The sequence below is a fragment of the Alternaria conjuncta genome, assembly GCF_024043145.1.
Source record: "Alternaria conjuncta strain BMP 0040 chromosome Unknown scaffold_4, whole genome shotgun sequence".
Classification (NCBI taxonomy): Eukaryota; Fungi; Ascomycota; class Dothideomycetes; order Pleosporales; family Pleosporaceae; genus Alternaria; species Alternaria conjuncta.
In genome coordinates this window covers 1,551,196-1,564,517 of record NW_026250093.1, presented here as the reverse complement: position 1 = coordinate 1,564,517, position 13,322 = coordinate 1,551,196, and the positions used below count along the sequence as shown (strand labels likewise).

The 13,322-nt window shown below is 52.5% G+C and overlaps 6 protein-coding genes across 6 annotated transcripts; 1 reads left to right on the top strand and 5 right to left on the bottom strand.

The window, feature by feature from the left end:
• Nucleotides 1-367: 367 nt before the first annotated feature.
• On the bottom strand, nt 368-841 carry J4E85_003374 (uncharacterized protein; the record flags this gene model as incomplete). The annotated part of the gene is made up of 3 exons (XM_051467642.1): nt 368-491; nt 545-709; nt 762-841. 3 exons carry the CDS (start codon nt 839-841, stop codon nt 368-370), a joined length of 369 nt encoding a protein of 122 aa, XP_051328801.1.
• Nucleotides 842-1,785: 944 nt separating this feature from the next.
• On the top strand, nt 1,786-2,229 carry J4E85_003373 (uncharacterized protein; the record flags this gene model as incomplete). Its single annotated transcript, XM_051467641.1, has 1 exon — nt 1,786-2,229. The coding sequence occupies one exon, from the start codon at nt 1,786-1,788 to the stop codon at nt 2,227-2,229; it is 444 nt and encodes a 147-aa protein (XP_051328800.1).
• Nucleotides 2,230-2,738: 509 nt separating this feature from the next.
• J4E85_003372 (uncharacterized protein) lies at nt 2,739-3,758 on the bottom strand (the record flags this gene model as incomplete). Its single annotated transcript, XM_051467640.1, has 1 exon — nt 2,739-3,758. One exon carries the CDS (start codon nt 3,756-3,758, stop codon nt 2,739-2,741), a length of 1,020 nt encoding a protein of 339 aa, XP_051328799.1.
• Nucleotides 3,759-4,064: 306 nt separating this feature from the next.
• On the bottom strand, nt 4,065-6,525 carry J4E85_003371 (uncharacterized protein; the record flags this gene model as incomplete). The annotated part of the gene is made up of 3 exons (XM_051467639.1): nt 4,065-6,250; nt 6,301-6,461; nt 6,512-6,525. The coding sequence occupies 3 exons, from the start codon at nt 6,523-6,525 to the stop codon at nt 4,065-4,067; spliced, it is 2,361 nt and encodes a 786-aa protein (XP_051328798.1).
• Nucleotides 6,526-6,911: 386 nt separating this feature from the next.
• On the bottom strand, nt 6,912-9,173 carry J4E85_003370 (uncharacterized protein; the record flags this gene model as incomplete). The annotated part of the gene is made up of 1 exon (XM_051467638.1): nt 6,912-9,173. The coding sequence occupies one exon, from the start codon at nt 9,171-9,173 to the stop codon at nt 6,912-6,914; it is 2,262 nt and encodes a 753-aa protein (XP_051328797.1).
• Nucleotides 9,174-10,638: 1,465 nt separating this feature from the next.
• On the bottom strand, nt 10,639-11,968 carry J4E85_003369 (uncharacterized protein; the record flags this gene model as incomplete). The annotated part of the gene is made up of 3 exons (XM_051467637.1): nt 10,639-11,057; nt 11,109-11,528; nt 11,581-11,968. The coding sequence occupies 3 exons, from the start codon at nt 11,966-11,968 to the stop codon at nt 10,639-10,641; spliced, it is 1,227 nt and encodes a 408-aa protein (XP_051328796.1).
• Nucleotides 11,969-13,322: the final 1,354 nt, after the last annotated feature.

The following is a 13,322-nucleotide window of genomic DNA, read 5'->3' as shown; positions in this document are numbered from 1 at the left end:
CTTACCACAAGGTCTGGGCCGATTGTTGAGCTTCAGCAGCGAACCTATGTTTCATCGTCGGCGCTCACCAGCACCCGACGTTCGACCGACAGACCGTGTACCTAGTGTTAGGGCAGCATGTCGACCGACCTGGGTTCTCGATGTATTACATTGATGGCCACAACAAGATCGAAGGCAAAAGAACTCTCTCGAGAAGATGCATTGGATGGGCTACGAACTGAAGTCGAAAAGCAGGTTTTGAGTATATGCCGAAGGCCTTGAAGTCTAGCATGGTGCGTTTCTCGGGACTAAGTATCAAGTTTTATCTCTGTTCATATAGCATCAGCTGTTGATGTGTAACTTCCAATCGTGTCTTCCTCTGCCAGCTCTAGACAGTTTTCATCCAGCTCGGTTCCTCCTGCTCAAAAGACTTGAACCCTGGAGCGGGAATCTTATCAAACAGTCCACCCTTCAACGCAATCTTATCGCCAGCCAGTACAGACGTGATTGGGCTTTCTTTAGTTAGTCAGGCTTCTCCCAAATGCTACATGGGCCATCAACTCACCACCCGCAGTTGCTGCAGAATTGGCGAGTAATAGGGTTCCCGCTCTTCGTGTCGTTGTCCCGGTAGTCTTTGAGATACTTGTTCGGATCGTTGATTGTGACTTGGGGACTGTCGAGGATGTATACGATTGATCCGATGCTTCCTCCTGCGCGGCGGCAGTTGGCGCTTCTACGGTCAGTATGAAGATGCCGGTGTAGATTGTAGTGATTATGCATACCAGTAGCAGATAGCGGACTGCTCAGGCATGGAAGGCATGGAAACTTTGATGCTTCCGCAGTTGCAGCGTCCCTCGGCCATCGTGATTGAATGCGGAACGGTGCTTTCTCGGTGAATAGTGTACTGGAAGTCTTATATCCTGCAATGCTCAGAGGATTCGAAATAGGCAAACTTTGACGAGAAGATGGGAACAAAGATCTCGCAGAAAGGAGGTGCTAGTTAGTGGATTAGAGACAGAGACTGTTCGGGTCTTATGACGTGTTATCCATAGCGTGGAGTTGCGGAGTAGGCCTCGGCAAACTAAACAGGGCGAGTCGCTGCTAGTAACGCGCATCGTGAATCACTATAGCCGTCCAGGATTGTGTTATTGCTTCATTGAGTCGTTGCATCCAAAATTCGGGACGCGAAGACGACATCTTGGTTGAGGTAGGTATGCTTCCAAAAGCGAATGATCCGTGACTACCTCTCCACGTAGGTACCGGGTACTCATTGGAAGCTTGGTACCATCCCTGACGCGGACAGTTGAGGAAACCTTCTTTATTCCATGACAAGACGGAGTAAATGGCCTCTATCGACTCGATGAACCGATCGGCAATCTGATAGTGCTGTTACTGATCCGGCGCACAGGGGCTTCGTGTGTAGTCGAGTGTGTAGGCATCAATCATCCTCTCGCCCCTAGAACACACACAGTACAGCAGCTGAGGAGATATATTTCACGGATAATGTTGTAGAGAAGATCACTGAGGTGGAGTGAGGTTAAGGCATAATATGCGTAATCCTCAAAGGCATCCAAATCAGGCTAGTGCGCCATTCAGTCCTAACGCGGCGCGATTCCGCGTCTACAAACATTGACCAGCACAACACGACGGTACAACCACAGAGCGAAAAATATACTACACAACCCTTGCCCGAACCTGTAAACCCGAAGCGCAACTTCAGAATGGTAATTGAAGATCCTCTCGCCTTGGAAACTAACCCCATACTAACCCCCACAGACGCGCGACTCAACAGCAACCTACCTCCACATGCACTCGTCGCACCACGCCGACCTGCTCGAGCAATTCACCAATCTCACCTCCTCCCAACTCACCCCGGAAGACATCTACATCCCGCCGCACCTCCAACCCGTAAACCCCGAAGACGAAGACGACGTCGTCCCAGACCAACACGCCGCATTCGGCATCCAGCGAGCGACACAGACAAAGAAGGAGCCGACATGGCGGGATCTAGGTCTTGATGAACTACTGAGGAGAGGCCCTATGGTCGGCGGAAGCGGGAGTGGCAGCGGAACGGCGGTTGCGAGCGGTGGTGGGATTGTTGGGCAGGGAAGAGAGGAGCCGTTGAGGTTGGCTTTGGCCAGGCAGCCCGGTGCGAGGATGGGAGTTAGAGCGGGGAATGGGAGTGGTGAGAGTTCTGGGAGTGGGGGTAGTGGCGCGAGTGGTGCTGCTGGGAATGGATTGCCGCGATGAAGGGAGGCTACACACTGAAGGACAAGCACTGAAAATGGCGGCAAGACACATTCTTCAACTTTGCGAAACAAGTTACAGGCAGTGGGCAGGTGGTATTGGTGTCCTGACTAGAGCTGTGATATCGACATCTGAAGGCCGCTCCGACAGGGAACTTTGGCAACGGCTTCACAGCCTACTGCGATCGCCGATGAAGGCCATACGAAGTGGCACCGTTCATCACGTACCCAACACTACGGATGGCTTTATTGGGATTCACTGCGCGAGAAGGGTGGACATGAAACGAGCGTGGAAGACCAACTTATTCGCGTAGGGTCCAAGATTCGCGTTGTGTCTCTGGCTAAGGCGTGAACAATTCGCAAATGGATAGGACAAACTTCCATTCACAGGATTCAATACAGCATGATGAGATCACGGACATCATATATGGCACATTAACTGACGAAATGTGAACGATTTTCGAGAAATGCTTCACGCCATGTCTAGATGATGGTTTGATAATCAGACTCCTCTCAGCCCACCTGATACATTCGGACGCCCTCCTCTGTCCTTGTAGTATCAACGCTCACTTGCTGTGTACGCAGGCACATCAACCTACGTGCGCGCTCGCAGTACGCTTGCCAGACAAACACCGCCTTGATCACGCACCACACATAGTGCCGCCAACGCATCCGGCCGACACCTCCGTTGGCCTGAGGCATCTTCTCTCGAACGATTCTGTACATCAATGCCCACGCTAGAGCCTCCCAGTTTGCGCATCGACCGCAACCGTCCCCTACTGTACCCTCAAGATCCCTGATACGGTCGCAAACGAGCCGGTACATCTCAAGAGCATCTGCGTGCTTGGCGAGTGGTGCGTCGGGGCGCCCCAGAGACTTGAGATCGTTGAAGCGAGGTTGTGCTGTTACAATTTGTACTGGATTGTGTCGCTTCATATACGAGGGATCTTTGGGTACCCCCTCCTCCTGTCGCAACGACTGGTAATGGAAGCGACGAGCAACGTTGATCATCATAATGGGCAAATCGTGGATCATGGCTTCTGCATTCCACTGAAACGGCATCGGCGCGGTCGTGGTGAGCAGTTCTCGAGTCTGCAGATTGATGATCCGATACGTCTCCTTTGCCAGAGATGTTGGTATATGGAGGGCTAGGGAGAGGCCCTGGATGCCGACATCGCGTCGACCGTCGTCTGTGTTCTCTAGTTCGTATAAAAAAGGAATCTCAATCGGCTCGCGACACATGGGGCAAAGACATTTTCGCTTTCTTTTGAACCACACACTCAGACAAGAAAGGCAGAAGACATGTCCACACGGTGTCCGGATGGGTTTGACAGTCTGTTCGAGGAAGGTCTTCCTGTATGCTCCCGGTAGTTGGCTGAGGAAGTCCAGGTGTGTCTCGACGCCTGCACCGATGCTTCCATATTCTCGACCACAGACAAAGCATGTCGGCTCATCCTGTGGTGCTTCCGTGGGTGTAGAGACGGCGAGTACGCGGTCAACAACGTCTTGGTATGTGGCAGATGATGAGTCCATGTTCGGTTGAGGTCTATAGTTGTATAAACGCATTTAGACTACTGGGTAGCCCATTTATCCTCCATGGCTCTGGGTTGCCACCAACGAATAGCAAAATTCCTGGTTGCATTGAATGATCGCAGACGGAGTCCAATCGCCACAGTCATTCACCTTCGAGCTGTTTAGCCCAGGCGATGTGTGATGCTATGCATATAAGCGTTCAACCGACACAGCCTTCACATATTCGTGTATAGCTCGTGATATAGTATTAACAGTAAGTGTACTTGGTATATAGCGGTGAATGCTGAATTGAGACAAATATGCTGCTCAGTCATCCGTCAGATCAATACACTCAACCCCCACTGGTACCTTATAAGTACTTGTTGGTTGTTTGTTTGGCATGACAGCAAGCGAAGAAGTACGTGGCTCATTTGCGTCCTTGGCAGGGTCGGGAGATGTCGTTGCGAAGTGTCGAAGCCGAGCAGCGCGTATCTCAGCTGCGGTAGGTGCAGGAGGTGTAACTTGATCTTCTGTATCTGGATTCGAAGATGGAGTTGCAGACACTGGCAATAGATTAGCGCGCGGAGGAGGGCGCGACCAGTCAGGTAGGTCGACTGGTTCCCTTCCTATAAGACCTGCGTGAACACCTCTCATTGGCATACTTGATATGCGCGATTCATTCTCCACTCGTCGGGGATTTTGAGAAACTCTGGATGGCACAGCCGCGCTGAGTGCTTCATCAAGCGACCAAGCAGGTACAGAGGCCCCGTGTACATCTCTACCGGCTTCTCTCATTGCAAAAATGCTTTCATATCTGCCACGATTTGAAGAAGGTAAAGCGGAAGACCTTTGTATTGGGGGGATCTTGGCGCCTTGATCTTGCATGCTTAGCCGCAAAGCTAACTGCAGCTCTTCGTCTTCTTCATCTGGGATATCGAATGGCAATGTGTTTGCTACAGGATTCCGGAAAGGATCCGAAACGGATGAATCGTTCTCCTGATCTGACGGCTCAGGCGAACCAAGATCAATAATGTGAGATGTCGTCGGTTGATTCAATGCAGGTTCTGGAGAGCGAGTGTTGGCTGGTAGAGAAAGCCCACCCTCATCTTCAGAGTCAGAGAGTGCAATATAATCGAAGATCTTTTGTGCTGTCGGCGTCATCTGCGTATCTTGAAACTTGGCCTTCGCAGCTGGTCCTTTGGATTTCCTGGGGGATGCACTGTATGTAGCCTGGGTAGCGGAGATATCGTTTCCTTTGTTCGTACGTTTTCGCTTAGCTGTGCCTGAGGCTTCGCCGTCTTCCCCAACTTCAGCTATTGGTCGCTTGCGTTTTGGCGTACGCTTTGGTGGTGCAGGGGGCGGTTCTAGTACGTCAGGTGGAAGAACTTTACGCAGCCAGTACTCAGGATATTCGCATTCGACACGATGCTCTGGGTCAAATAAGGTCTGCTTGTCTCCATTCCAGCACCCTAAACGCTCACCCTCGAAGTCGGCTCTGCTCAGGGTAGTGACGCCAAAGGGTGAAAAGGTCAGCTTACGTTCGAAAGTGCGTATGGTCACTTCGTTGTCGGTTTTCTTCGCTTTTTGCTTTGTGAGCCTGATTCCGTGGACCAGTTCTTGTGGTAGAGACGGATCTCTTGCGGTGAGGCTTCGTGTCAGCAGCACAGGCCCAACCCAGTTCATGTATAAACGTCCCCATATGTTGAAGCGCTCGCTGGTAAGTGTAAGCAACTTCAGCTCCTGGATCGGGCGAACATAGTCAAGGTTGAGGCGCGACTTGCTAAGTAAATCCGCGTCGCTGGTGACTTTCGGTTTGTAGTACTTTTGTAAGATCTTGAAGTCTGGAAAGGCTGGCGGGATTTCGATAGCGCGCCCGCGAGCACTCCGCTCCAGGAACATGGCCAGCTCCACAGTCCACATGCCGCACTCCATCTGATCTCGACAGGCACAAAGCCGCCGACCGAGTCCTTGCTTGACTGCCTGCAGGGCTAGAGACGGCCCACATTGTGGTAGACCTTTCACGTCGTAGTCCCCACCGACAAGCATAGCAAAGAGCACAAGTCCTTCTCGGTCTAGGCCATATCTCTCTTTCAGATCGTGTGCTCGCACAACGCTCGCGTATTTCCCATTCTTCTTGGTGTTCTCCTTGGACCTGTCTGTCGTGCCCTTTTCTTTTGCGACACGGTGATCGCGTAGCCAGAGGGTGCAGCCAAACATGAGACAGTCAGAATCTTGCGACCAAACAGCGTCAACCATGCCCAGAATCTGCAGACGAGCGCATTCTGCCTCTGCTTCCCCCGGGGCCTCGTGGTATGGGATCCCAAAGTATTGAAGCATCTCCTTGAGCAAGCGCTGCTCCTCGTAGTTTATCCGTGCTCCACCTCGCTTTCCCCGCTTCCAAGGTCGACCGGGGCCATCGAAGACGAATATGAGCTGAATGTTTAGGGTAAGGAGGCGGCAGATACGGTAGAACATAGCTTTCTCGATGCCTTGGTAGGCGTACTCGTTGGAGGCTGGTCCTATTAGCAAAAGCAAAAGCAGAGACGACGCGTGTACTACTGACTCTCCCGTATCGTGTAGACTTGCTGCACCGTGAGGTTGTTGAAGCGCCAATCGGCCTCGTCGACAGCAATGCGGAGTGACCTGCCATGACGCCGGTGATGCTCTTCGGCGAGTTGCGCGACGGGTACGCTTTCTTCGTGCTTCTTAATCGTGTCCCACAATCTGTCCAGGCGTCAGTACGAGCTCCAATCCCAATTGGTCTGGAGGCTTACGCTGGAAGGCCCATGACGTGGGTGTGGGGAAGATGGGAGGTCGGCTAGCCGACCGTTGCACGCGTCTTAGCGCGATTGGCGTGATTTGGGAGAAGGCTGGGGTGTCGGCGCCCAACAAGATGGTGAACGGATCTGCTATATTGCGAGGCTTAGGTACCTAGGCATACATGGTTTGCTGGTTTAGACGACGGTGAAAGGGTGTGGCGCGGTCGACCGTCGCCAATCTCCTTATCGCTCCTTCCAAAGTTCCATTGCGCGACGCGAGAACACGTGATTTGCCTTTTCAGTCTAAGCGCCATTTGGGCATCCTCTAAGGCTCGATCCATCTCAGTACTCACTCTTTCACTTCATCTTGTCAAATTGCGCATCATGGTCACGAGAATAGTACATTGTGGCTGGCTTATAGTTCACAGTCCACCTCGAACGCCCCTTCCAAATCATGCCACAGCTCACTCTCCAAAAAGACGCTCATGTCGCTAACCCGATCTTGCGCACTTTTGCGTCGCAGCTTCAACGCCTCTCCCAAGATATTCGCCGCCGAGAGGGCCATATCCGATTTTCTACCCAAAAACCATAACGCCTTAATACAAGCATCCGCGCGTTGAAAAGCATCCTCTCGATCCAGGTCTGACGGCAGCAGAGTATCTGACTCAAGCAACAGTACGCCTGCCTTGGCGAACGCGCGAATCAACACTACAGTCCATGGCTCCGTCAGCAGTGCGCCTTCGTTGACTGCGAAATGGAACTCGGACTGTGCGAATGATGCGTCTTCTCGCGGGCATGCACAGCTCGCTAGGTCTGATAGGACCCGGCATTGGTTCTCGCGGAATTTCGCGATGAAGGCACTAATATTCCGTTGATGTGTGGCTTCCTCAAGTCCAAGCTCTGATTCGTCTACCACTTCCATCAAGTCCGCAAGAAGGAGAGTCGCAAGGTGCCAGTGTCCGGTGACGCATACGTACCATGATTGGACGCGTGGTGGAAGGCGGTCGTGGTTCTGTATGCAGTCTCGGACGAAGGGCGCATACAGCGCATCCCAGTGGTTACACACGTCCATTGCGGCACTGACAGCCTCTTCGACCTTCGCGCCTCGTGCATTTCTTGTGAGAAGCGTCTGGATCCGACAGACTCTTCTGAACAGCAACACCTTGACCGGGGCTGCGTCACACAACGCAGCTGCGGCTTCATCGAATGAGCATGGCCATCTTGTGGGCGCATGTTCTGGATTCTGCTGTTGCCGAGAGAACAAGTAGTCGTCCCACAGTCCATCGTCTGTTGAGGAAGGTGTTGCCGCTTGTTGGGCCGAGTGCTCAATCTGCATGCTTTCGCTCATGACTACATCACTATCTTCATCCGATACCACCAGTGGTCGCTTGTGCATGGCTGCTGATAGCGTGTCGAACATGACACCGACCCAGAACAGAAGGTCCACTGTCGCACGATCGGCGTCTTCAAGACGCACAACGGGCGAGCGTCGTTGCCGTGCAGAGCGCCCTGGTCCGGGGTTGCTGTATCGCGCTTCTCTCGACATGGTCATGCGCGACCTCAAGGAGTGAATGAGTCGAAGGCCTGATTCAAGATGTACAGGAGGTCCGTCGGACTCAATAGCGAGATCCAACTTCGACATCAGATCTGCACACTCATCGACGTCCTGATCGGTCGAAAGCATAGGGGTCTGTTCCATCGGGACTTCCGTGCAGGCGTCGGTCGCCAGTAGTTCGGTCTTCGAAAGAGCGTTCTGCTCATCCTGAGCCCCGTCTGCCTCCACAGGCCGTTGTGTCAGGGCGAAAATGATCTGTGCAAGTACCACCCGGAAGGACTCCACTTCACCGGCTTTTTGCAGTGCATTGCGGGCCTCATGCCACGCTGATATCTGCAGGGTACGATCAAAGTTCACGCCAGCCGGTGCGCATTCGTCCTCGATACTATCAAAGACGCTACTGCCACCATCGGCCGAGGTGCTGTGGAACGGGTACTTCGTTCTGCTTCTGGGACTGGACTGTGCCCATTGTGAAGCGAAGGAAAAGACCGCTAAGTCTAGAGCTCTAGATGCTGCGCGGTCTTCCGTTTGAGTAAGCTTGCGCCCTCTGATGGCTGAAGCTAGCCTATCGAGGCGCACCACTCTGTGATAGATTCGATTCCAATCAGGCTTAGCGTTTGTGGCTAGCAGGTTATCCGATTTTGCACTGTAGGGACAGGTTCTTTCTGTGACCCAGCATGCAAGTGCGTTTTCGAAACTATCATGATAGATCCTCAGCAGGCTTTCAGTCAGATACGCATTGTTGCTTGATGAAAGAAGATCGCTGGCATATGATATCACTGGGTAAGGTTGCGCACCGTTTGAGATTGATGCTGAGGAGCTAGAGCGTCGCCGTTTGAGACTAGTACGAGCGATCGTTCCATCCGATATGGTAGAAGGCGGATTACTTGGACTTATGCTGCTGGTGTCCTGACTCTCAGAGGGGCTGTCGCGTTCGAGCTTATCATCGCTGATCTCCGATGTTGTCTTCAGAGACGAGCCTCTGCCAGAGTCGCAACCGAGTATAGTCCAGCTTTCTTCGGCAAGCCCTCCAGCGAGTTCTGGTTCATCTCCGGTCCCTTCTTTCTCGAATACTTGCGATGGTTCTTCAAAGAATGCGATTGTAGGATCGGTGGTGAACATGGATGAGCCACACGGAAAATCTGCAAACGTCACGCCCAGTTCCACGGGCGTGGTATGGGACAGAAGGCCATCGCCGTGCGGATGCCGGTCTTCTTTCAGTTTCACGGTTGCGCTGGATTGGCACGATAGGTTTGGCTTCTGTGCTCGGCTGGTCGAATTGCTTCTTGTGCGGCGCCTTTTCGCTGGCGGTGAAGTTGTCGACACTGGTTGCGCAGCTTGCGATACGCGTTGTGAGCGCAGCCATTCGAATGTGCAGCTCTTTTTTGTCTTCTCACAATTACCGCACGATGCTAGCGGCCCATAAACGTCTGACAGGTTAGCTTGCGCGTTAGGTACCATCGACGAAGGCATGACTTACCACTATAATGGAACACCGTAGGGGTTGCTCCAGATTTGCTCGTTTCTAAAAGAGTGTCTTCTAGAATTGCGGCGTCGCACGCTCTTTTCCCTTTTCGACATTGGTCGCAGCATCTGTTCTGTTTCCGACTCGTTTTGGACGGTTTGGTGGCTGCCATCGCCCCCGAAGATGGCGACGTCCAGGCATAATCGAGGAACGACTTTGGTTGCACGTCCACGAAGTTCATGGCTGCTGCTCGGATTGTCAGTCGAAAAGAGGGAAAAGCACGAGAGGTCTGCTTATGCAAAGAGGCAAGTGCGTTGCTGATATGCACACCCCGCGTCGCCGGCTAGGACCCACATCCCAACACAGAAATGCGGGGAAAGCTAACGCGTGGCAGGGCACAACGATGCTCAACGCAAGCTTCAGTCCGGCTCATCACTGACGATTATGGATGCTGCACGGCCGTTTCTGTCGATCGAAGCTATTCTATCATATGTTCCTTGTCTTGAGATGCCTGTTTCTCCCCAAAGGAAGCACTGCCTCTTCCATTGTAACGGCATCCAGACAGCTCACGGGACAGCTTGTACCGGACGCTCGGTCTCACCTAGGCACTATTCTCTGAGCCTGCAGCCATCCTTGTTATAATTGGTCCCTCGAATGGCGATCGGACTGTTCCGAAACTTTCGAGGCAGGCTACTTACGGAGAACGAGCATCGGATCGGCCCACACAGGCAGCCACGGACGGGTTTCAACGTCTCAGCCAGCACGAAAGACCACTCGAATCGCAGTTCAAACGACAAGTTCTTTACATGTTCATGCGCCATATCCGTTCACGGCTTATCTCTCGCCCATATGCAACCCTGTATGGCACACATGACGCTAAAAAGATGTGGGGGTGTGATGTGCACTACACTCATAGCACAACTCAAGGTTTCTCGACCCAACATTACGGTTTTGACGTTTCTCAAAGAGTGCACCAAGAGAGCAAGGAGATCGGCTGGTCCTCAGGGTGCAATTTGACGCGAGGTTCGATATGAAGACAATGACGATCACGTCCATCCGGCCGAATCCGACAAAACAAAACGGACCGACTGCATAAGCAGAGTCACCCAACATGACATACGATCAAGCCCCCAAGGCTTTGTAGATCTGCGTCTCAACGTCGAACCACAATCCAAGCACTTTGGGATCGCCAAACGGCAGGATCTGACTGCAAACGATCCCGCCGACTCCCTTCTCTCTGTCACACCACCACCAGCAGTTCGGGAGCCCAGCCCAGAACCCAGTACTCTTGGACCGACCAGTCGGGCCTCCGTTGGACAGCATGAACGTCAGACCCCAGCCTTGAGGAGGCTTACCCTCCACTGGGTATATGTCTGGAATAGCGTTTGTGAGGTCAGGCTTGGCCGCTGGGATTCCCTGACGACCAAAGTCGGGGAACTGTGATATCTGATTCGTGAACATGAGGTCTACCGTCTCTTTCTTGAGGAGTTGGACGCCGGTCTTGGCCGACTTGCCGTCGTTGAGGAGCGTTGCGATTATTTCTTAAACTCTGTCAGTGGTGTCGTATACATATTGCTTTATGGGCAACTTACGCGCATAGTCGGATGGTGTTGCGAAAGCACCTGCGCCTCCGCTGTTCAGGATGCCGCCAATCTCGTTGCTCGAAGCTTTCAAGGGCTTGAGGAGTAGATGGTCTCGCTCGACCAAGCTGCCATCTTGGTTTCGTTGATGCATGGACGCCAGCCGCTTCTTCATATCCTCGTTGGGGAACATGGTTATGTTCTTCAACCCTAGCGGTTCGTAGATGTTCTTCAGGCAGTAGTCGTTTAGCGACATGCCAGTCTTGCGTTCGAGAGCCAAACCAGCGAAGTCGATGTTTACGCCGTACTGCCAGCCCTCGCCCGGTTGGAAAGTCAGCGGCTGAAGTATGTCCTTGACGTCCCCGGAGAACTCATCAAACCCGTCCAATACGGCACACAGAGATTCGTTGAAGAACGTGTAGCCAAAGCCAGCTGTGGGTCATGATTAGTGAAAGGATTCAACTTTGCGAGGATGGCCTCGTACCGGTATGCGTCAAGAGCATTCTCAGGGTTATCTTCCTCTTCTTGTCTACCAGGCTACCATCCTTTTGCAACACTTTCGTCTCTTTCAGCTCCGGAACCAACCTCTCTAACTCATCCCCATCATCCAGCTGTAGCTGTCCTTGCTCAACAAGCTGCATGCAGGCCAGCCCGGCGATCATCTTAGTGCAAGATGCAATCCAAAACACGTTGTCGAGAGTCATATTTTCGTTGCTTGCAACGCCACGTTGACCAGCGGCGTGTGCAAAGAGTTCTTCGCCATCTTTCCCTACAACAACGACGCTAGTTCCTGGGATAGATGTCTTTGGATCCGCGCAGGCTGCATCAACGGTCTGCTTCAGGTTTTGAACGACTTCAGTGGGCAGCGGCATGGCGAGATATTATAGCGGTACGGGTTTACAGAAGAAGTGTTTCGCGTATTCGGTAACACAGTAGGTGCTGTCGGTATGTACTTTTGGTACATCTATATACCAATACATGATCTGCGGCACCGGACGTGCGGGCGTGCGGGGTGATTGCCATTCGGTGTCGACATCGGGTACTGCCCCTCACGTCGCACATCGTGACAAAGCCTAACACATTGGCAACGAGACTCCAGCCAAAAGCTCCAGCCATGAAGATCATCCTTTAAGTTTCGTGCGTAGGTAGGCCAAAACGAACGCGATGTACGCTCTCGGTGGGTGCGGGCTACAGCGCGCGATGACAGCTAGCGTGCTGAGCTGGAGCTCGGCCGAGGCTTCTGCAAGCATCCAAGCGTACCTAGGATCTGGAGTCGTACTATACTACCATCTCCAGGTAGGTCGCGCCGAAGACTTGAGTGCTCACCGCATTTGTCTAGCAGCGGCAGCGCTTAGCTGGCCGTTACCAAATGGTTGCTCAATCTGTCTCGCCCCAGGTAATCACGAGTTACTACTACTACGTCTGTTCCAGTCCGATCTGACCTCAATATCTGTGTATGCAGGCTATCCTGTTTTCGCAAAGTGAAACTGTGGTTTGATCACGAGTTGCACTTCCTGCTCTGTGTACTTCCCATGATATGCCCACATCCAATGTCTTCGCCATGAACAGTGTAGAAGCAGTCCCCTTCTTCATGACCCTTTGAGTAGTGCGTAGACGATTCATGGTCATTCGCGGAGTCCAGCATGGCCCCCTTTGCCTCCATAGCGATACAAGTCAGGTCGTGCGCGAGTGGTGAGTCCTTTCTTCCATCTTTCCAGACCTGTCGCAATCCGTTCCTAAGCGCATATCGATCCCAGCCATTCTTTCCTGCATGGCGGACACCCGGTTTTTGTAATTGCCCATGAATTCGATGACAATTAGAACAATGTTCAGGCAAGTAGCGATTGCCAATGATACGAAAGGGCGTACAGCCATCGGCCCGCCAGGAGTAAGTATGCCCGAGGCAGCGAAAGCACTATACAATGTACAACCAGTACATATTGTAGGAGGAACAGCGCTCAAGTATGGATGAGTGAAGGGGTTGGCGAAGGTTGTGACATTCGGGGAACCCAACGTCGAGACATCGTAAGTCCTATGAGGTCCTAATTCTTCTTGATCTTCTGTATCGCCTGTCTCTATATCTTTGAATACATGCCATCCCATGCAGAGAACGAGGCCCGCCAGTTTGAGGATAATGGCTAGCATGATACCAAATCGAATCGGAAGGACCGTTGTCCAGTCTGTAGATCCAGAGTTCATGCAATGCATGTTCGCTCCATAAGCTAT